General features: G+C 36.4%; 1 protein-coding gene across 2 annotated transcripts in view; it reads left to right on the top strand.

Annotated features, from left to right (window-relative positions):
• Positions 1–25172, top strand: part of tmcc3 (transmembrane and coiled-coil domain family 3) — a 53165-nt gene that overhangs the window by 2630 nt on the left and 25363 nt on the right. Inside the window, exon 1 of one of the 2 annotated variants that reach the window (XM_087786533.1) lies at positions 18630–18884. The exons of the other annotated variant lie outside the window; for it this stretch is intronic. Within the exon in view, the coding sequence (XP_087642659.1) occupies positions 18882–18884 (3 nt within the window). The 5' untranslated portion in view covers positions 18630–18881. Of the gene's footprint in view, positions 1–18629; positions 18885–25172 lie in introns of those variants that run through there. 2 annotated transcript variants of the gene reach the window in all.

Raw genomic sequence — 25172 nt, 5'->3', positions numbered from 1 at the left:
GCTTGGGGTTGTTGTCCTGCTGCAGAATATATTTTGGACCAATCATACGCCTCCCTGATGGTATTGATGATGGATAAGTTTCTGCCTGTATTTCTCAGCATCGAGGAAACCATTAATCCTGATCAAAATCTCCATTTGCAGAAATGCAGCCCAAACTTGAACCTTCACCATGTTTCACTGTCGCCTGTAGACACTCATTATTGTACAGCGCTCCAGCCCTTCAGCGAACAAACTTCTGCTACAGCCAAATATTTACTATTTTGATTCATCCGTCCAGAGAACCTGCTGCCATTTTTCTGCCCCTTAGTTCCTATGTTTTCATAGTTGAGTCGCTTGGCCTCGTTTCCATGTCATAGGAATGACTTATGGCTGCAACTCTTCCATGAAGACACTTCTGGACAAACTTCTCCGGACAGTAGATGGTGTACCTGGTCCCACTGGTTTCTGCCAGGTCTGAGGTGATGCTGGACATCTTCAGATTTTCTAAGGGAAATAAGCTTGATGTGTCTTTCATCTGCTGCACTAAGTTTCCTTGTAGACCACTGCGTCTACGATCCTCAATGTTTCTTTGTGCTTCTTCAAAAGAGCTTGAACATCTTGAAACCCCAGCTTTGAAATCTTTGTCTGGAAGAAACCTTGCTGATGCAGTAGAACTACCTTGTGCTCAGTCATGGTGTACGACCTGTGACATGAAACTGTCATGACTGTGTTTCAACATACTTGTGAAATTGATGATCATTAGCACCTGTTTGGTAGAATTGGTTGATCAGACACGTCACTATAATCCTACAAAACCTCTGACTTTGTGCAAACATACCTTTAAGAATTGATGCTGGTTTGAAGGCAAAGGGTATTAACAACAAATATTGATTTGATTAAAATTTCTCTTTTGTTCGTTCACTTTGAAGTTTATAAATTGATAAAAAATAAACAATTATTGTTTATATTTTTGAAATAATTCTTAGTTTACAGCATTTTTTCACACCTGCCTTAAACCTTTGCACAATACTGTATATATAGTTTGTATATAAAATAGAACAAAATATTGTGGTTTGTCACTCGGCTGCCATCGTTCTTCTCTGTTTACCTCATAATAGCGGTCATATCTTAGAGAACATTAGTGTTTAATGTGTCAACATCTGATGCAGCACTAAATGTTAATGCCGGATGGAAAAACCTCTGAGAGGATTTAAAGCAGCCATGAACTTCTAAAGACGCCGTGTGAGGTGGAGATAAAAGAGCACGACGCCATAAACCTGCCAACAGTTAGAGTTAATATGTGCAATAATGACCACGGAGCAGTTACAGGCAGTTCTCGTCGGTCAAATGACTTTTGCTCTGCTGAAGAAACCGCTGGAAAGCATGTTTTCTGTGTAAAGGTATTAATAGGAATTTTATTTTTGTGTAAAAGTTGTCAGTAAATAAATAAAATTGTTTAAAAAAACTGGGGCAAATGGTAAAAAAAACAATGCTTCCACATTTTAAAGGAACGTTAAGTCGATCATGTACCTTAAAGTGAGGTTAAATACCATTAATAAAGACAATAATTAAATAACAGAAGACTTACATAGAAAACACTTTTATAAAATGTTACAAATGAAATAATTTGTGTCTAAAATTAAATATTTTTCAGTGAAATATAATATATATATATTACAAATTATGTGTATATGTTAAATTATTATTATTATTATTATTATTATTATTATTATTATTATTATTATTATTATTATTATTATTATTATTATCATTAATATTATTATTATTATTTATAATAATAATAATAATTCTAATTCTAATTCTAATCATAATATAATAATAATAATAATAAATAATTATAATACATTTTAAGGCACCATACACCAAGGACACCTACAAGATAGATTAAAAACAACCTCAAAGCATCCATAAATAAATATTTATGAACGGTGAATAAGCTGGTTTAAAAAGGTTGGTATTTAGGTTTTAAAAAACTGTAAAAAGAATAAATAATGCCTCTTATCTTAATTTCCCTCCTCACGTTTTTTATTTTTTTAATTTGTGACCAAGGATCTCTTTTTTGAGTCAACATATTCTTGGACATATTAATTTACAGGATCTTTTCACCAGACTTTTCTTCTTTTGTGGTAGGATTGTTTTTATCATAAAAAAGGCTGGTGCTTCTAAGTATTTGTCGGTGTTCTATTGAGGCTACAAGATACATAACATGAATTACAATTCATGCTGCTCGACAATAACCGTGAGTGACATCGTGGCACGAGGAGTTAATACAAGAGCGAGAGCAGAGACAGAGAGAGCATTGCATTACTGAAAATTGGATATTCACTGGTTGTCAAGCAAAGTGCTTCGTGATTATTCCTCGTGTTCTGCTGTCGCTGAAATCGCTTCGGCTTTTGCAAAATGTTCTGCTCGGAGACGACAGCTTCCTCCCTGAAATGTTCGAGAGACAAAATAATACGCTGGGAATCGTTTTAAGACGTTTGATTTAGATGGACAAATGATTTATTTAGGATAAATAGATACACTATATGTAGATACATAGTATATGTATGTGTATATATGTATGTGTGTGTGGTTATTTTAATCACTAACATGTGCATAGGTTCCAAACATGAACATTAAAGTAGTTTGATTTTGGGTCAACCATCCAACCAAATAAAATGACACATAATAATAATAATAATAATAATAATGCGATGTATGTGGATCGTTAACACTATAACTATGGAAGTATATCAACAGAATTTTTTTTTTTTTTTTAATGAAATGTTGTTGTTTTTGTTTTCAAGCATTATATATATATATATATTTTTTCGAATTATTTAATATAAAATTTGAATTAAAAAATTAAATGTGTTTTACACATAGAGTTTGATATTGTAATACCAATAATATATATTTTGAAAATCTAGATTCAATGTCTTTAAATTCATATCCTTTTAAATTCTATATAAAAATGATGGTATTATAGCATCACCAGACAATACCATAAGAGTACTGAGCTACTTTTAGCCAACCTTGGTGGCACAATTATACCAACCATTTTTTATATTCAATATAAGGGCTATAGTATTTATAAAAATATTGAATTTAGAAAATGTATTTTGATATATCAAACACTATGTGTACATTTGTTTACTTATATAGATAATATTATGTAAACAAAAAATGAAACTTTTCAATATAGAAATAGAAATTTAAAAAAAATTCAATGCATAGAAGAACCCAAAAAATATTCAAATAAAAAAATAAATAAAGTTTCACAATTTTGACCCTGATATACTTCCATCTAAAAACTTATTGACCTTTTTCTAATATTTATGTTGACTGTCAATAGCGTCACCTTTTTTAATAACTTGACAGTCACCACAGAAAATAAATCCAACACAGATCCAGAGGGTCCCAACGTGGCCCTCGCCTCCCCCCCACCGGACAATAGACCACCCTCATCGGCTCCTCTGGCATCCCATAAATGTGTGTTTACAATAATCAGACAATGATAATGTCTTCCACCGGCTACATCCGCAGACCCCCGCCTCTTAATCCTGCACATGCTAGCTTCATGTAATCATGGTTGTTAAGAGGTTATACTTGATTTGTCGCCATGGTAACTAGACTTGTGGACAGACACTCACGACAGCAGAGCGCTCACAATAATAACATTCATGTCTCATATTCTTTAGGCTCATTACATTTTCTCCCTATGTTTGTTCCGTCTCTGCTGCTGCTTTTATCATCATCAGATAAATAAGATGTATTTAAACGTGACATTTCTTTTCTTTATTGACTTTGTTGTCGTCGAATATTTCATTCCGTGCTGACAACCATCTCACACACACACAACTCTTGTAAGAAACCTTTTGTCAGAAACCTGAGTGAGCAGTTTAATCATCGCTGTGTTTGATATTTTTTCTGATAATAAGAATAATAATATTAAACAGTGGAGGTATTGGCAACAAATGATGGTCAAAAACGTATTTCAAATTTCCTTTGGGGCATAAGGAACATTTCTTAATTTTCCAACATGTCAATACTTTAAGAAACGTTTTATGAATCTAAGTAAAAACTTAATATTATGTAAGACACACTTAAATCAACAAGTTAGTTTAAATACCAGTTTGATTTACATTCTCCTCTTTGTTTATTTAATTTAAAACAAAAACATGATTTTTTTTTTTAGGTCTTTCTAAATTGAATCACTCCTGCCGTCACGTCTAGATCTTAGTTTGGTGACATGATGCCTTTTTAAAAAGCTATATATTAGTAAGTAAGTAGCCTGGAAGGATTTCTCTCTCTGGTCCAGAAGCGTATTCAGGAACCATCAGTAGATTCTGATCCACAGACCTCAGAGCCCGAGCTGGGGTGTAAGGCTGGATCAGATCAGGGGGAGTCTGACCATGAATAGATCTGAAAGTAAGAACCAGAATTTTAAAGTGGATACTGAAAGAAACTGGCAGCCAGTGAAGTTTTAAGGATCGGGGGAAATGTGAGTTCTTCTACTAGAGCGGGTCAGAATTCTTGCTGCAGAGTTTTGTATGAACTGCAGGCGAGACAGATCCTTCTTGTTTAGATGAATGAAAAAAGTGTTAGAATATGATGTCACAACAGGATCTGGAGCTTATAATCCATGAGTTTGTGTTTCTTGTCTGTGGATATTCTAACCACCTAATGAACATAGAAAAAAACAATTATAAAATGTTACAAATGAAATCATTTGTGTCTAAAATTGAATATTTTTCAGTGAAATAACCGTTTGTTTCTCGGTGCAAACATTACTGTGGGACAACGTTTTCCTTGTTCTTGTGTCGGTTTACTCCAGTTTCCTCCCAGTCAGAGTCAGAGGAGTCAATTGATTAATTGATATTAAAGTTTGTGTAGTTTTGTGTCCTGTGATAAGCTGTGCCTCTCACCCGAAGTAGCTGGGATTAGTTCTAGCCCCCTGCTTCATAATAAGGGAATCAGGGGTAGAAAATTAATGATTTGATATTAGTTTTAACTTTTTCTTGACTTTTTGGTCCCTCACAAGTACAACTACAGTACAACTGCATCACTGGGGAAGACACATTTAACATTTGAGTGTGTGTGTGTGGTGTGTGTGTGGTGTGTATTTCCATATGACCTCGACCGCTTCCTGTTCCTAAGTGAAGAGAAACGAGGCGTGAACTATAAACAAAGTTCTGACCTTTCTTTGATTTCTACATCCTCTCAGCGCTTGATCCTCGTTTATACGCCACCTTTCTGGTCTCTTGCTGCGTCAGTTTAACATCTCAGTAGGAATGTGCTTCAAGAATGCAACCAAACCAAGGTTATCGTTGATATTACTGTTTTGTAATGATCCAACAGTTGTTGTGAGAGCAAAGCTAAGCTACAAGATTAGCTCAATACAAACCTTCACTAGTAGGAAATACAATATTTGTGGTTTCCAGACATTTAACAAAGACAGAAATGGCAAAAAACACTATATTAATATGTGTAAATCCAGGTCAGGAAATCATTTTTTTGACTGTAACCAAACACAATTCTTGCAATATGGAAGTTCTCTTATTGATTTTAATGTATCCTGTGAAACAGCTCCTTGGCAGAGGTATGAGATGTTTCAGTGCTTTTGTAGTCACTGAAATCCATTATGATATTCTGAGTTCGTACTTCTACTACTACTTCATACTAAATCATTAAATACATTTAAAATAAAAATAATCAAAATTAATTGTTTTAACACAAAGTTTATTATTGTAATTCAAATAATAAAAAAATATATGAAATCGTTTTTTAAATCCAATATAAAAACGTTATAGTAGTACCACCATGATGTCTTAAAGTACAATCAAGTATATATGTAGTCTTTATTATTTTCTGCTGTATCTATTATTCCAACATTTTAATATTGAATTCAAAAGGCTATGAAGTAAAACATATTGAATCTAGAACATGTATTGTTGAATTATTGTAATTAGAATATCAAACTCTATGTGTAAAATAAATACATAATTTATTTTGAAAATATTTGAGTCTTAAATTCATTTATTTAAGTTCAACCTCTCAATATAGAAATGTTTTAATCAAATTATTCTCAAATACATTCGACCTTTCAATGTAAAAGAACAATATTACATTCAATTAGTCAATAAAAACAACCTTACATTATAGAAATCATTGAATTAAATTATAAAAAAAACTTTTAAAACATTTTTTTAATGCTAAAAGAACATAAAAAGTCAGTTACAACTTGTAAAGTGTAATTTTTCTGTGGTTTGTTTATCCGTCAGTGAGTATGCATGGTCGAAAAAAGGGTTATCAGGTTATCTGGTGATCTTTAGTTCAGGTAAACAAACAGTTGCTTGTTTTGTTCTCAACTGGTACAGTGAGGTGATATCTTGAGCGCGGGGGTTCAATTCCTCTCTGAGTCGACTCAGGCCTGCCTCAGGAAGAGGTCACATAAACAAGTATTCCCTCGAGCCGCTTCCATTGTCCGTTCAAGGCATTAAAAAGCGTCACTTCTCCTGGAACGGAAGTTCATTCGGCATAAACGTGGACGACTGAGATCCAGGGTGAGATGTGCTCTTCATTCCTCGGTTCCCGCCCACATACCACAGCAGACGTTATAGTTCCAAAAAGCATCTGCTGTTTGACCATGAAATGTCAGGAGTGGGCGGTGCCTGCTGGACATGTGGGCGTCCAGAGATGTGACACATCAGACACTGACGCTCTAATCCCTACCATGATCTATGCTTTTAAAGTTTGACCCCCAGAGTGACAGCACCCTTTAGCTCAGCACTCTCTTTTCTATCTTTCTCTATCTATCTATCTATCTATCTATCTATCTATCTATCTATCTATCTATCTATCTATCTATCTATCTATCTATCTATCTATCTATCTATCTATCTATCTATCTATCTATCTATCTATCTATCTATCTATCTATCTATCTATCTATCTATCCATCCATCCATCCATCCATCCATCCATCCATCCATCCATCCATCCATCCATCCATCCATCCATCCATCCATCCATCCATCCATCCATCCATCCATCCATCCATCCATCCATCCATCCATCCATCCATCCATCCATCCATCCATCCATCCATCCATCCATCCATCCATCCATCCATCCATCCATCCATCCATCCATCCATCCATCCATCCATCCATCCATCCATCCATCCATCCATCCATCCATCCATCCATCCATCCATCCATCCATCCATCCATCCATCCATCCATCCATCCATCCATCCATCCATCCATCCATCCATCCATCCATCCATCCATCCATCCATCCATCCATCCATCCATCCATCCATCCATCCATCCATCCATCCATCCATCCATCCATCCATCCATCCATCCATCCATCCATCCATCCATCCATCCATCCATCCATCCATCCATCCATCCATCCATCCATCCATCCATCCATCCATCCATCCATCCATCCATCCATCCATCCATCCATCCATCCATCCATCCATCCATCCATCCATCCATCCATCCATCCATCCATCCATCCATCCATCCATCCATCCATCCATCCATCCATCCATCCATCCATCCATCCATCCATCCATCCATCCATCCATCCATCCATCCATCCATCCATCCATCCATCCATCCATCCATCTATCCACCATGCATCCGTCCATCCATCCGTCCGTCCATCCATCCATCCGTCCATCCATCCATCCATCCATCCATCCATCCATCCATCCATCCATCCATCCATCCATCCATCCATCCATCCATCCATCCATCCATCCATCCATCCATCATCTATCCATCCATCCATCCATCCATCCATCATTTAATTGATATTCTAATTCCAATAATCAAAAAATATATTTATGAAATTATATATATTTTTAATTCATAGCCTTTTAATTCAATATAAAAACGTTATTATTTTCGTTAAAAAATAACGAAATATTAATTTAATTAATTAATAATTAAAAGTTTCATCATTTTAAATGTTAAATCCAACCATTCAATATTCAGATTGCAGTGATCTTCCACTTCCAGACTCTTCAGTTTCGACAGCCTTTCAAAAATGCTTAAATGACCCGTAACTGTCAGATCTGTATCTCTCAAGGCCTTCAGAGTTTATTGCTCTGAGATTACAGTTGACAGCATCTGTCTGCTGCTGGGTTCGCTCAGATCTTCTCCCTTGAAAAACATTCTCGACCTTTCTCTCCCGGAGGGAGTCGTTGAAGTGCCCCAATGATTTAGTCCGCAGACCTGGTCCGGACAAAAGCCGGAGCTGGACGATAGAAGGCCTGGCCAGCATGAAGAGAGGCTGCTGATGAAAGCCTGAAAGGAAATGGAGAAGAAAAGGCAGAGGAGGAGGTGAAAGGTTCATCTGCTTTCCTTATATCTTCTATTGTGTTCACCAAGAACAAACAAGTGAATCTTGAATCTAATCCCGGCCCTTATCCGAATTCATTTGGCCTCATAAACATGGAGGCACAATGGAAGCAGCGCTGTACCCGGAAACTCAGCAGGAAGAGTATTATTTTGAGGGTTGTTGTGAAAACTGAAGTGCTAATCATTGCCTGCTGAAGAACACTTGAGACATCATTCATGTATGAAATCACCAAAGCGTAACACGTATTGATATCCTTCTGTTTGTGTGGCTCTTTATTCAAGCCTTACGTAAGTAAGTAGCCTGGAAGGATTTCTCTCCTCTGGTCCTGAACCGTGTTCAGGAACCATCAGTAGATTCTGATCCACAGACCTCAGAGCCCAAGTTGGGGTGTAAGGCTGGATCAGATCACTGATGTAAGGAGGAGCCTGACCATGAATAGATCTGAAAGTAAGAACCAGAATTTTAAAGTTGATCCTGAAAGAAACTGGCAGCCAATGAAGTTTTAAGGATCGGAGAAATGTGAGTTCTTCTACTAGAGCAGGTCAGAATTCTCGCTGCAGAGTTTTGTATGAACTGCAGGCGAGACAGATCCTTCTTGTTTAGACATGAAAAAAGTGTTACGATATGATGTCACAACAGGATCTGGAGTTTATAATCCATGCGTTTGTGTCTTCTTGTTTATATACATAAAATAATATAGACACAAAAACACAAAAAAAATGTCTGACTGTTTTGGTCAAATCAATAATGTTTATGTTAGAACTGAGTATATGTTTACTTTAATGGGGGGAAATTGATTTAAAAAAATGTGATGTTTTGAGTAACTTAAACCTAATGAAAATATGACAGGACAAATAAATCATCACCATTTCTCGTTTTTTTGGACTGAGGGAGATTTTGAGCAGTACATAAAACTGTGACAGAAAGGACAAACATCAAAATGCTCATCTCTATTCTAAGATTGGAGAGTAAACAACAAACAAAGCCTTGAATCCATGTGAGAGATTTTAATTAAAGAATGCAGTCTCTCCGTTATCGTGGAAATTAAATGTCATACAAGTTTAATAAAAAAAAAAAAAAAAACTTTATACAACAACTTCATCATGAGTGTATTGATGTGTGTTTTCTTCAACTATTGGTTCAACTGTAATCCACGGAGGAACGGCTTCCTTATTACAAGAGGATCAGTCTAATCTCTGTTGCTGCCACTTATCACTGCCAGCTGATATTAACGTGGATCCTCAGACTCATTAGTCACAGATTTTCCATTTGCAGTCGTGGCAGTCGCTTCCCTCGTGCTCTGATGCAGCAGCAGCGTGTTCAAACACTCGCCTGCTGCCGGGAAATGATTCCGGCGTCACCTTTTGAACAAGTCACCTCAGGATCAGATTTAAATGTCATTTAAAAATGAAACAACAAAACACTTTTTAGCCAGTGTCCAATTCCCTCACGTCTCAAAAGTGCCAGATAAAATTAAACAAATATGACATTATAATCCAATTTTTTTTATACTTCATATTTTGTTAATAAATCAAATGATAATATCTTTGTTCAAAGCCCAACTAGCGATTTTTACATACCACAAGTTAATGTGGCTATGGAGGTTACAAAGTAAAAAGTAATTAGGTCAACATCATTTAATCCATCTTTATTAACTTTTCTGTCATCAAAGTTCACTTATATGTTAGTCTTTGTATCCTTTGTCTTTGTTGTTTTTCTTTGATCTATGTTCTTTATCTTTATCTTTAGACTTAGATTGTGTCATCTTGTTCTTTCTCTTTATGTTCTTGTTTTTATTTTATTTTGATTTATTTTTTATGAAAAATTTCTGTGGCTATTGGAAGAAAACAATTTCCCGAAGGAGACCTCCTGAGGGATCAATAAAGTTTTACCTTACCTTACCTTACCTTGTATCACTTGAAGCAAACGTCTCAAACCCCATCACAAAAAGGGGCCAAAAACTAAAAAAGCCCCCCCCAAAAAGGATTACCGAACTGTCTTTAAAGGAACCTTATATCCCATACTTTGAGGCTCAATTCATTCTCACGGTTCGAAGTTAAAAATAGACTTTGCACTTTGAAAGGTTGGCGGTCATAATGCCACGGCTCATCGGGATTTATCATTTGAGGAGTTTTACTTTGAAGGGCAGAGGTTCGGTGCCGTCACATTTTTAAGATCCTGCTGCTGCAGTCTGGAGTGGATTTGTGTCCTCGAGGAGTCTAACAGTTGCCTTGGCAACGATTAATGTGCCGCTCCGTAAAACCCTGTGACACGTCAACGATCACTGTGAAGCGGGTCTTTTTTTTTAACACCTTTGCCCTCTTTTCTTGAGTTTAGAAGTTTCAATTTGTGCCTGTTTCTTTCTGTACATAAGATAAACAGCAGGGTTCCTCCATCAAAGACGCTTCTGTGAGGAATAATCATGAAGGAAGGTGGAAATATTCCGGCTCCCCAGGATGTATGCGAACCCTATAGTTCTAAAAGGGTGATAATTATTGAGTCTGGAGCAGAGTCTTCAGAAGAGTCCTGCTGTTTGGTTGGTTCTGATGGTTCTGATGGTTCTGATATGATGCATTCTTGGCGTGACGCCGAGGAGGATCAGACGCTGGCGGCGGTTTCACTGTAAACACTCTCTGGTGCTGATTTGAAACTTGTTTGTTAAGATATGATACTGTTTGAATGTATGAAAGAGTTTTACTCTATAATAAGTTAAATGGACGATTAACCACCATCTACGGATATTAATAAAAATATATCAAATGACATTTTTAGAATAAATAAAAAATATACTGTATGGAAATCAATATGTAAAATAGTATGTAAATAAATAGAGTAATGAGGACATTAAACGAGTCGCAATACAAAGGTTGAAACAGGGCCGGATCTTGACAGGCATGTATGAGGGGGCAGCCACAAATCTTGAGGGGGCATTGTGCTGTTACTTACTTACATGTAAGTTTGAGGGGGCACAACATTTATTTGAGGGGGCCAGGCCCCCTCTTGCCCCTGCCTAGACCCGGCCCTGGGTTGAAATAGGGAAATTAATATCAAAGTATGAAAATATATAGAGAAAATATATAATTTGTATAGTTATAATTAGACAGACGCACACACATATATATACAGTGTATACTTTGATTAACCAGTACAAAACGAAAATTGATTTTAAATCTATCTTTAAAAAATGCGTCTGATGTTCAGAAATTCGCCAACATGCAGAAAGTGTCCGAGTACAGATATTGTCTAACAAATTGAAAATATCAGACCTTGAAAATAATCTGTCGTATGGAAAGTTTCTGGCGTACGAACATTTTCCCGACGTACAGAAGGTATGTAAAGAGCCTGTTGTGCGGAAAATTTTCAATGTACGGAAATAACTAACCTACGGAAATGGTCTGTTAGACAAAAACTGTTCGATGTACGGAAGGTGTACGACGCAAAATGTCTAATGTACCTAAAGTGTCTGATGTGTGTCGAAAACGTCCTAGGTATGGACATTTCCAGGTGTGCGGAAGTTGTCGGGCGTCTGCCAGGTGTCCGATGTATGTAAAGTGAATGTTTGTGCGGAAGTTTTTCAATATACGGAAATGTTGTACTAATGGTGTCTAAACTACATAAATTGTCTATTAGACAGAAAGTGTCCGATGTATGGAACGTGTCAGACGTATGAAAATATCCGAAATAAAGTGCGTAACATACGAGAACTGGTGTACGACATACGCAAAATGTCTAATGTACATAACTGTACATAAGTGTGTCTGACATACGAAAATTGTCCGATTCCGCTTCCAATGTACGGAAAATAACGTACTTACAGTGTCTAACATATGTAAATTGTGTCCGCTGTATGGAACGTGTGCGACGTATAGAAATGATCTGCCGAAAAGTGTTTGATGTACCGAAGGTGTAAGATGTACGGACAGTAGACGACGTATACAAAGTGTCTGTTGTACGGACAAAATGTCCGACATACTGACAACATAAATTGGATTCCGTGGACATCTCAAGGCAATGGCACCAGTCCAATCCCAAGCTCTTGTCAGCAGTGACTGTCCGTCTCAAAAGTCGACGTGTTATTTTCCAGGTCTTGACAGAAGCTTTTGCGCTGGATGATTGAAACACTTGGAGGCATGACTTGAATCTGTCAATCAAAAAGCTTGAGTGATGCTGACATCTGGAGTCGTCCACGACATTCATCCTGTAGAAGGAACGTCAACGTTATTGGAGAATAAAGAGGTTCATGAACCTTATTTAAAGCACATCAGGGTCTGACCCTCACGACTTTGCAGACTTTAGATGCAGAGCACATTCTCATCTGATCAATATTTGCTGTTTAAAAATATAGAAGATGCGGCATGAATACTTGCACCTGGCAGGTTCAGGCTAAATGACAAAGTGAGGCCTGCATATTAACTGCTCTCTGTGTCTCCAATTACTTCCATAAATCACTTGTTAAGGAGAATTCAGGCTAGTTGTGTTGAGAGAGAAAACTAGTGGAAAAAGAAGGTGAAACATTGGTGAGTGCAGCAGCATCATCGTGACCATATCTTAGATTAAATTACTTCTTTAGGAAACTGTGTCAAATATGGAGACTTTCTCCAACAAACATGCAATTATGAATTGCTAACTCTACATGAATGTGTCAAACTTAAAGGTTATTTTGACCAAAATTTAAACTTCCCTCATTTTCTACTCACCCTTGTGTCGTCTAAGGGTTGAGAATATTTTCGGACTCCTTTTTAGAGTAATAGACAATAATGTAAGTCTGTTTTAACTTAGCGACTAGGGCTCTGTTGTCTTCATCCAAAAAGACATCCCAGAGTACTTCCTGTCTGTGTAGCATGTTAGCCTTTTAGCTTCTGTTACAAACAAGCTTAAAATATATACTTGTTTAAGTTTTTCCAAAACAATTCCTCTTGTCAAGGCTTTAATACAAGATGGTTGTTCCAGACGAGCAGTATGGAGGTATTTGGATGATTTTGAGTTTGTCTTTTTTGACGAAGATGAAGTCGAAGACAGCTGAGCTCCAGCAACTACATTACATTTGGACCTATACATCTAAAAAGGACCAGATTACTCTGAAAATAATCCCAACCATTAGTCGACATGAGGGTAAGATAACAGAGACGATGGATGTGAACAATACAAGTAAAGCGGTTTAGTGAAGAGGAAATGAGATAATTTGGATAAATTGAGCGTCAAAAAATTAAAAGACAATACAAGAAAACAAATCTAAATCTACATTTTGTTTTGCCCTCGCCTCAGATTGAAAAAATATTTTGGCCCCTTTATTGATTGACTGAATGGGTTGATGGGTTTAAAAACATTATTTTGACTTTAATCTAAAAAAGATCAAATTAAAATATGCATTACCAGGAAAATAATGAACATTAAGTGCATAAAAAATAAATCCAATAACCATATTTCTGAATCAGCAGGAGCTCTGGACTGGTTTCTATGCAACAACATGTTCCCATTTAGTGTTTGTATTAATTGTATTAAACGTTTATTTTAATTGAAAACCTGACTGAATAAATATCTTGACGAAGAGTCACAGGGTTATATAGCATTAATCTAATTAAAAAAAACAGGACAGCAATAAGAAATAAAACAGAAACAACATAAATTATTTTATATTTCTCCGCGACTCGGTCACACGGGGTCCACAGTACGGGACATATATGTCCAATTTAGAACCAAGGGGCCAAATTTAGCCCATCGGGTAACATTAGGAGACCCACAAGGGAACCTATTCAATACTAGTCTATCACTCACCTCAATGAGGCTAATATAAAATGAATCAATGTGCTCAAAGAAGTGAAAATAAAAAATGTATCTTGTAGGAAAGAACAACATTTCTTTGGAAGTGTATCTTCTTCAATCGAACAATTATAAAATCCAAGCGGATGACTGTATCTAATCGAACAGAGTGTTCAGACCAGGAACTCTCCTGTACTGGACGCTCAGTGAAGCTCTCTCTGATATGTCTCCAGCAGTATCAGCTCTGGGCCAAGACAGAAGCAGGAAGCACGCCAGGATGTCCATAAAGAATACAAACCATAAGAGGAGGAAACAATGGAGTCTGGGCAATAAATGCCGTTAAAGAAGTAGACACACCAAACACTCTTTGACACACTTGTGACATTTATCGAATATCCCGAAACCATCGAGACCCTTAGAAAGAAGCAACATTGAGTTAGTGGCACTGATTTTGTCAACCTTTCGGTCCCTTTATTTCCTTCTAACCTTCAAGTAGAAAAAACATATCTGATAGATGACATGAAGCGAATGAGTGAATCATTACAGAGAAGTTCAAATAAACGCACCCTTTTAAATCGACCTGAAGAGTTGTTCATGGCCAAAGGTTGGTTTAAATTGGTCAAATCTGAAGTTCTAGCTGTTCCTAAGCAAACTACTTTAACCCTTTTATCGACAAGACCGCCGCCGGTGCCGCCGTGCACATTTGATACCACTTTTAATCCTTAAAGGATTATGTTAGCTAGAGATTCATAAGATTAGAATTACATGAACATATTGTTAAGTGTTTTTTTGAGTCAGAAAATAATCAGCAAAAATCCACCAACTTAATGATTTCATTTCTATTTATACCACTACTTCATTCCTTTAATGCACTACTTTGTATTACATTTCTATGAAAGAGTTCAGATAATCTCTTCCTGTCATACCTTGTCACAAATTTGATCTAGATGTATGTGGACCATTCATTTTCGCAACGATTGTCACAGATTGTCACTTTCTTCAGGATTCAGGATGATCGTAAACTCACTATTTAGTCTGACTTTCTTTAGTAAAACTGACTCAAATAACCACATCCTTAATTTTCACTTGGAACCAGTTTGTTTTATAATTTAAGGATGGATTGTTGCCTCTGCCAAGGAGGTTATTTGATTGTTGGCATTTATGTCTCTTTGCAAAATAACTCAAAAACATTCGACAGGATTTTCAGAAAACGTTGATAACTGCTGAATGTACATACCAAGATTAATTTAGATTTCCCTCTGGATCCATTTATCATTTAAATATTTAATTGGGAACAGTCAAGCTTTCATTATTGTTTTGGCTTGTGTTGTGCAGAAAAGTTGCAGAAATGCTTCGTCCGTCTGTTCTCCTAAAGTATCCATTGCATATAAAAAAGGTATCTGTGTTGTTTATTATCGATTAGGTAAACAAAAACCCATCAACAACATCATCATTATATGCTGGATCCTAACTAACCGCTGATAACTACCTATTTTAATCTTCTTATTGTGGTCATTTAAGGTCTTTGTTTGGTGTCTGCAGTGACACATCTCAGGGTTTTATCTCAAAGGCTGGTGTCTGGAGTCTGTGCTGCCAGCACACATCAGTCTGGAAATAAGGAAGAAAAAGAGCCTTTTTTTTTTATCGGCGCAGGTTTTCCTGACTTAAAAGGCAGTGGCACAAGATCAAGTTCCCCCTCAGGTGGTGGTCATGCAGGCAGGAGCACATGAGTGTTCAAGTCCAAGGGGAAAACTGGTTAAATCTGGTTTTGCTTGTAAAATAGTCAAATATATCATTCTGAAATACCCAAGTGTGGCAAACGTACAGACAGTTATTTGGGTTTTTAACACAAATAAATACATGGAAAATTCTATCTTTATAATGAATCTATTCATTTGGTTGAAATCGTTTAATAATGAATGTTTTAAATGTAAGGTTTGAAAGACCTCTGGACCAAACATATTTGACAGTTAATTAAAAACACATACATATATTTTAGTAACGAAAAAACAAAGTGCCGTAATCAGTTAATAATAAGAGACATCCAGGGAAAAAGAAGTAACAATATATTAGACGTTTCTAAATACACTCCTTTAAATGGCTATAGGGAAATAAATACACATATAAATGTGTATATCAATAGGGAAATACGTGTATTCACCTTATATTCTGTACTTCTAATAAGCAAATTACCTACAACTCTTTTACCAAATTTCTTATTTGCTTATCTTGTTTTACCTCGTAGTGGAGTTTGAGGATAAAACATTTTTTTGAGAAACTTGTTTTTGGGCAAATAAATTATATCCCAGCATTATAAACAAAAGAAAACAATTCTAACCAAAAATATATAAACAAACAGAATAAAACAACTATAATCATAAATATTATTAATAAAATAAAACCTTTTTAAGTTTAGAATTAGACTGTTATTAGGCTGACAGAGACGTTCTTTCTTGATCAGTTAATTGGTTTTAATCTGACTCTATCTGGGTTACACAATACTACGAAAATTACAAAATGCTAAGGGCCACATGTGGCCCCTGAACCGTGCTGTGCCCGGGTCTGTCTCACAGTGTTCATTAGGCATAACCTCGTCCATGTAATGACAATTAACAGCTGGTTGAACCAGTGAACGTGCACTGGATGTTGTAGTGAAACTAAAAGATAAGAAGATTAAGAGAGATTACAGTGAGTTTACAGCAGACTTCCCTGGGACTATAAATATCTAAACATGTGTCTGGACAATCAGCCCACAGCACTGGGTCAAATGTCACTTCGCTTTGTGAATAAAATCATCCGATAGGTAGCGACAGAACAGTGTTTGAATAATTGACGACATGTTCCACGGACCATTTGTGTGGGTTGTTTTGTGTTCCTTTAATCGGAAATATGAACTCCAGATCTCCAGTTCTCATTATTTATGTTAGTTTGACCCAGCTTTAGCCCCGGTTTATGCTCATCCTTTCAAGGAGGGAGGATTCCTGGAGAAGAATGTCAACTATTCAGACCCAAGAAGCATCAGTGTATGATCGTCATGTGGGCAGATCCTACTTGATGCTTTCATAAATACATATTTCAATGAACTGAGGAAGAGAAAGAGAGAAACATCTACTAGTTATCAACGTTTTGCTAAATGGTTTTGCTATTATATTTTCAACTTTCATAACCATATTTCATTGATGTTTAGCAGTTATAGTGACTGCATTGACAGATCATAGAACATTACTATTAGATGCAATGATATCTTTTGGATTGTTGATATTTTTGTTCCCCATAAATGTAATCAAAACCTAATGCTTGAATAAAAAAAAAACTATCTATAAATGTGCGCATGTAAACAAGTGAGAAAATTAAAAGAATGAAAGATTAAAGATATAAACAGAAATGTATTTTAAAATAGATAAATCAATCGTTGAAGTCACTATGTGTCCCTTTAACTGACTTCGTGTGGTCCCTTATGAGGTCAAAGATCATGTAGAAATGGTTTCTGATGGCAAACAATTTTATTTTGTATTTATTATTAAATTAACTCTAAATAAAACTTTCTAAAGTCGTTTTTTCCCTTTTATTTATTTGTCCTAATTGTGAATATTTCTTGCCACTCAAAATAATTCTTTAAATATTTCGATTATATTTAGACAAATAACAATACCTTCTTTCATTCCATCGTTTATTTATTTTTTTAAAGGTTTATGCATTTATAAATATTTCATTGGCATGTATCGGTTAGTTTTTTATTCCTTTACTTACTTGCAGTTTGTTGTTGTTTTTCCTTTTTTTCCCATCATATCTTGGCTCTTGACACCTTTCTTTTCAGTTTCAGTATATTTTTACGTTTGTGATATATATTATATTTATATTAATGTGGCCACTGAGAGAGAAAATTCATATTATTTTCACTACATAGCAGTGAAGGGTATATTTTTAAACACAAGATATGCAAGGCTGCAAAGATGGATATGATTTCTAATAGATACATTTAATGAAAATTTATAGTGTTTTTTTTTTTTCAAATGAATGTCATGAAACCTATTAAACAAGTTTTATTAGTGGTGGAGTGAACTGCGATCCTTTCAAGAAAATTTCAACTTTTCTAAACTGTAATAGCGAGACATTCAAGGAATTCCAATGGTTTAAATATATCTATATAAATCGTATTTTCATTTGTTATAAATGTGTTCTGAAATAGTTCATTTTAGTCAAAGCAACTTAACACTTAGGTACTGTCCACTGCAAGCAAGCGCTGCAGTTATCCCCCAACAAATATTTAGTTGCATACTAATAATACTTGCCACGTGTCCAGCCTCAAAAATGTATTTTACATTCATAAAACTAACACTTTTACATTTAAACACGCTATTGTTTTTACACTTTGGAGAAAAAGAACGCCGTGATCGCGCCTGATGAATTAAAAACCTGCGGATGTATTTGATATCCCTCACAGCCCCTCCCTACTAGCCCCGCGGTGGGCGGGGCGTAATCACACATTGTGTTGGTGCGGCTCCGGGAGCGGAGGATTACCGCCGGGCTGTCTGCCGAGAGAAAAGAGGCACACACACATATTTCTACGCTGCGGTTTCCTCCGGTTATAAGCGACAAGTGTGAACCACCGCGATGGCATTTACCTCGTCCAGGGAGGTCATGGAGAAGTTTAGGGGATGAGACTCACTGAGGGAGGATATGTCCGGAGGTTGTGAGACCTGAGCTGGGTGAAAGTTCCCCAGAAGTCTGGAGAGAGTCGAGCTGTCGACGGTAACATGGTGAGTTTTTGTGTTTATTACTGAATAACAACAAACCTCTTGCACAGGAACCACTGTTTAAACTCACTTTTGGGTTCAATTGCGACATTGTTTTGACAAATGAAGAATGTATACGTAGAAGAAAGTATGTCCAGCAAATCATTTCAAAAAAGCATTTTTATTCATTTATATGCTTTCATTTGTTTACATAAAACACTTTTTTAATAATGTTTTTTGTGCCTTTTATTTAATTTGATTTTCATTCGAGAAAAAAACAATTGACCAGTAGCTTTTCTAATGAAATGGTGTATTTATGAATTACATTTGTATCAATGGTTTACAAGTACCTTTAATTGTAGTATATCAGTTGTCATTGTTCATTTACCATTGAAGATGCATTATGTAATATCAATAATATGTCAACGTTTACATGGATTAAGAATAGCAAGTGTTTGTACTGTCAATAATTTGGCGATCGGTATCACTGTGCAGGGGCAACCTTATGATATATTGTGATACTATAGGAACAAGCATATATTTGTAGTATTGTGTAACTGCTTTCTTTTGTTTTGAAACCAAATTATGTCAAAACATCAGCCTTTAAAGCGGCTTCAGTCGACTGTATCCTCTTGTCCTCAGTCACCGCCGGGATCTTGAGGACGTAAAGATTGTATATTTTAATTGCGACACTAAAATGAACCATAGCAGTGAATATTGGCTTCTTTTTTTTTACATTTTACACACTTTATCGAAATATAAATAATGATAATGATGATTTGAAAGCCAAAAACAATCGATACATTGCTGTTGAAAATCGAAACCCCTTTTCCTGATCCTACATTGGGTTTATTGTAAATGATCTTCATGCCTGATGTAATATAAAAGGTTGTTTTTCTGACATGCGACTGACTGTGTTGCTTTCACGTGAATCTTTTATCAATTTAATAAAAGGCGACACAGGTTGAGAGCCCTGACATGCCACGGTGACCCAGTTGCAGGGCGTCTTGCACATACAGCACGATACAATCATGCACACGGCAGGCGAGTCTGTCAGATTCCTAACGTGGAGTTACACCTCCCAGAAAAATGCCTTTCAACTCCTAACGGTCACTCTTAGGATCCTTCATGAAACTGCATCTGGAGTCAATCAGAAACATAAGTACTGACGGAGCTAAGCAGGGTTTTCTTTTTTTTTATCACCTGCATCTATTACTGTGAATTATGACTCCCTGCTATGTTGTCCACGTGAAGAAAAACAGGATTTTCAACTCGCAAACACCACTGAGAATGGAGGCGGACCTTCGAGTCCCAGGATGATTTGTTGTCAGGGGGGTAATTCACAGAATGTTGACTGAGCATCTCTCCAGACAAGCCAGAACATATTTACTGCTTTGCCACTGCGTAGGTGCAGGATGGAGCGCCGTGCTCAAGGGCAGTTGTTGTGACTGTGTTGTTAGTCACTTTTATTTGAGGGTGCACATTCCAGGGAGATGCCGGAAAGAAAAAGAAAAACAGATTTAATGCATGATAATAGCTTCACATGCAGTCTATGAAAAACTGTTGTGTGTTTTTCCAATTATTTAAAGTACAGCTTGTTCAATTTGGTTGTATTTTTATTTCCCTGACATTTACCAGTTGTTGGTTTGTACAAAATGATATTTAAATAAGAATACTGTGTGATTTTTTTTTTTAATGTTCACCAACTTAATGTTTTTATATCCGATTGAAGATCTTATTTATGAATAGATTTAAAAATATATCTTTAAAGATATGTATATATTTAGAACGCCACAAAACAAGACGACTTTTACACTCTTTGCAGGCCAAAGAGATTTCTGTCTTTATCTTGTGTGAGATGCAAAATATTTGAATAGTGTCCATTGAAGGTTGTATTGGAAAGTAGCTTCATAACTGCAGGGAACATGGACACCAAAACCTAGTTGTTTACGGTATAAAATGTCAATACAATTTTTCCATGACGCTTGAAAATAAATCATTATCAGTCCACATAATTGTTTTCTAAAATTATCTGTTTTTTAATTGTGCTTTTAAGATTTGAAATAACAATTGTTACTATATACATTTTCTTTATACTTGAATTAATAATTTAATAAAATTCTGTGCTTTTCCAAGAGTCTAGAAATACCCAGAGTGAAGTGTGGATTCATCACAACAAATTAGCAATTGATGTTTTTCTTGATTCTGATCTTTTTTATATCACTGGAATGTTCTTGTTAAGTTTCACACACGCTTTCTCAAGACACAGTGTCTCACTGAGGGTCCGATCCAACGCTAATCTAAAATAGTGTTGAATTTAGAAGTATTATTTTACATCTTAAATTTGTCTACACCTCATTACAGCCGCCTTGTCTACCGGCACCAGATATTATTTTCTGAATGGATAACCTGAGCAGCAGCAGACACTTGGCACACATGTGAAATGTGCTGACACACTATTCCGGGAACAGCTGTGAGATTATACTCTCGTCGATGAGAGACGACTGACGTTGGTAAGGGAAGAGTTTTTTTTTCCGGAACAGCAGAGCACCAAAGATGATCTGGTTTATCAAAGCATCAATATAAACTGCTTGGAAAGGTCAGGGGGGGGATGTGTATTGGCAAGAATCTGGCAATACAATACGTATCAGGATACAGGGGCAATGACGCAAAATATGGTAATACTGTTAGGAACAAGGATGTATTTGTAGTACTTGACTCTGGCGCTGCAGAATCTACAGACTGCATGACTCTTTACGAAGTCAACACTATTCAAAAATATGTCTTGCTGGAGTTGACTGTATCCTCTCGTCCTCAGTCATCGCTGAATCTCGTAACATACCACTATTCCTTAAGCTGCGCAAGACAATATAAATGTTGCCATCTAGCGTCCAGAATTTAAATTGCAACACAAAAATGAACAAACAAACACCGTGAATATTTCTATCTTTATTTAAATAGTAGTAGGATAGTTATTATATAAATAAAACTTTGATTTTAAAGCCTCTCCCATGAAAAGAAAAAAAAATACAGTATTGTTGAATATTGATACATTATCGTGAAAGAAAATGTAAGTGTATCAATATTTTCTCACATCACTAAAGTTAGTTGTCTGTACTTCTTTTTGCAGGAAAAAATTATTCTCAACTTATATTTATTATATTTAAGTCCCCACTATTCGAAAATTGGCAGCATTTAGCAGTTAGTTTCAACCAATTATCTTTACTATAAATAAACATTTCATACTAGGAAGCAATGTTCTCTAGGGGTTATTTGTGGGCGTCTTGTGTTCATGGTAAGAAATCCAGGCGATCATCACAAGTGGACATCTTCAATTACAAGCATGAATGCACCCGGTAATACGTGTGCATACTCTGAGCACAACTATTCAGACCGTAGTCTTTAAATCCAGACAGATCCTCGACGAAACCACCGTGACAGAGGACGGCTCGACCACAGAGCTCATCTGACGACATCTGATATGCAGTCGAATCAATTAAACAACTGTGTTGACTCTCAAAAATGATGTCCCCGGACTGTTGTATTGAACTTACGCCCTCGGATTAACCGCTTTACCACCGGTTTAAGCCTGATCTGACCCACCCAAACATTTTGTCCCTTTAATCAAATGGTAGTTAAATAACTTTACTATGATATTGTTCAAGTCCTAACGTGCTTTCTATCATTGTCAACATTTCCTGGAAGTTTCATTAGAATATGTTCTTCCATTTTCTGATTTATTTTGCTAACAGAAAGACACAGGTCTCTGCAGAGGTTGAACTCCACAATAAAATAGATTGAATCTTCCTGGTCCTTGAAATGAAATGCATGCTAGATTTTATTTATATAAGTATAAGAGACGTGAAGGTATTCACGACCTGACAAGGAGGTTAGAGTATGTATGCTGTGGATGATTCAGTCTGCCTGAAGTGTTGAAGCCAGAAGCGTTCAGTAAATAGAATGTTGTGATCTGAACATATTTTTTATTCAGTGTCCAGACTTATGAAGCCACAAGGGAGGATATACTGTAGGTTATAGATGTACCTGTGGATAACAATATTTCCCTAAAACATTGTGATATAGGACCTTGCAAGAATCTGGCGATATGATACGTATCGTGATACAGGTATATTGTGATACTGTAGGAACAAGGATATATTTGTATTATTGTCGAGTACTTGACTGTGATGTTGCAGTGTTTACAGACCACATGACTCTTGGCGAGGTCGTTACTGCTTTCATTTGTTTTCAAACCAAAATATGTCCAAACATCAGCTTTAAAAGCGGCTGGAGTTGACTGTATCCTCTCGTCCTCAGTCATAGCTGGGATCTCGTGGGATTTTACTGTTCCTATAGCTGCGGAGGACGTAATGAATGCTGTAATTCAATTCAGTTCAATTTTATTTAAAGTGTCATATCATAACAAAGTTATGACTAAGACTGTATTTGAGAAAATAATAAAAAAGGATCCCAGCGAACAAACAATAACTGAATCCCGGTGTGGCATCGGCGAGAAAAAAAAATTAGAAGGCAGAAACCTCAACAAGAGCCAGACTCGTTGTACAGGGAAGGTCATGGAGAGAGATCTGGGTCCGATGTCATCTACAACCGCAACCAAACATGACCAAACGTCCTGAATATTTGCCTGTTAATGGTAATTATACATTTAAAAAATTGAATGATTTTCTACACGCTTGACATACATGTTGAATATTAATATGGTAAAAGATTTTTTATTGATTACTGATATTTTCTTACACACCTATTAAGACGACACCAGCGTATTATTAAAAGTAGAAAACCTTAAAAAACAAATAGACAGTTCATTCGCCTGCTTGTGTGCAGCAGGCAATTAAAACATGAATAGAAAAGGGCACAAAGGGTACTTTATTTGATTAGATAAACTGAGAATGGTGCTGGACAATAGGGTTCTGCTCTGTGCTGCAGCCTCGTAGCGAGGTCTTCTCTGTGCTCGAGTAGGTTTCATCAGGGCAGACTCAACTCAATTGCTCCCAGAAACATGCAGCCAATTGGACACCATCAGGAGAGAAGGCAATACATCGTGTCCCACAGGCTCGTGGCCACGCTGTGATGGACCTGTGGACGCTCCAGGGTGTCATTTGTAGAAGCTGGATTAAGAATCCTGCCTTCACAACAACATCATAGTGGGAGGAACAGAACCTGAAAGACCTTTAAAGGGATGTTTGTGCTACGATTCTAAATGATGCTTATCAATTTAAATTAGTTTAGAACCAACACAAATGAATAGAAAAGTAAAACTTTTTTTAGTGGTGCAAAGAGAATAATCTTGATTAATTAAAGATATGAATACAGCTTTTTGGTGGTGTCTGGATCGCTCAAATTTTTTATTTTACACCGGTTTATGTCTTTTTGTAACTGAATCAATGGGTTAATTGAACGTCGGATACAAAATATAGACGCTATAGTATCGCTGGACTTCTGCGGTGACATTTCAAGAATAAAGTTAATGTTAGTAACCCTAACAGAAGAGCAGTCGCCACTGAATCTTAAGTGTTAGAAATGTGAATAGTACTTTTCTCAAGTATGTAAGTAATTAATTGAGTACAGCAGTGGTATGGCTAAATCTGTTGAGACGGCATGAGACACAAATTTAGTGCAATGGGGGGGGGGATGTGTATCTGTCACTTGACTGTATCTGTACCTAATACACAGTGTGCTAAATATTCTCTATTTTATTATTTCAACTTCAACAAACTTATCCAAGTGTTTTGTAATTTATTATTTTGATTATAGCCCATTTGTTAACATGGAATACTTTTAGGTATTGAAAGCATTTTGCGAAGTTAATGAAATTAACTTAAGTTATTTTGTTCTCCAGTAAGGGAAAGTTTGGTAAATATACTTTTTATTTGGCCTGAGGTATTTTGGCCCCTGGTATGATTGAGTTTCTCTAGATCACCTGCAGTGCACTTCAGATTTTTAATTGTCGTAGTAGAGACGGTCTTTGCAATGCAAACTGATGGTCATCTCAGGAATGTGGAATTTGATTATATACAAACTGAATAGGTTTGTTTTTTTCTACTTTTGCAGGATACAGGAAAGCAGTGTGATGACCAACATTGTCTCAGACCTATCAACACACACACACACACACACACACACACACACACACACACACACACACACACACACACACACACACATACACACACACACACACACACACACACACACACACACACACACAAAGCTCAGGGACTAAACCTTTGTTTATAAGAGTGAGGGCAGAGTTGTGCTTTTCTCTGAATGGGAGTTGACTGATGGTTCTTC

The sequence above is a fragment of the Callionymus lyra genome, chromosome 3 (genome assembly GCF_982586985.1).
Source record: "Callionymus lyra chromosome 3, fCalLyr1.hap1.1, whole genome shotgun sequence".
Lineage (NCBI taxonomy): Eukaryota > Metazoa > Chordata > Actinopteri > Syngnathiformes > Callionymidae > Callionymus > Callionymus lyra.
Note: the sequence above shows the minus strand (reverse complement) of the source record. Positions and strands in the feature narration are given on the sequence as shown.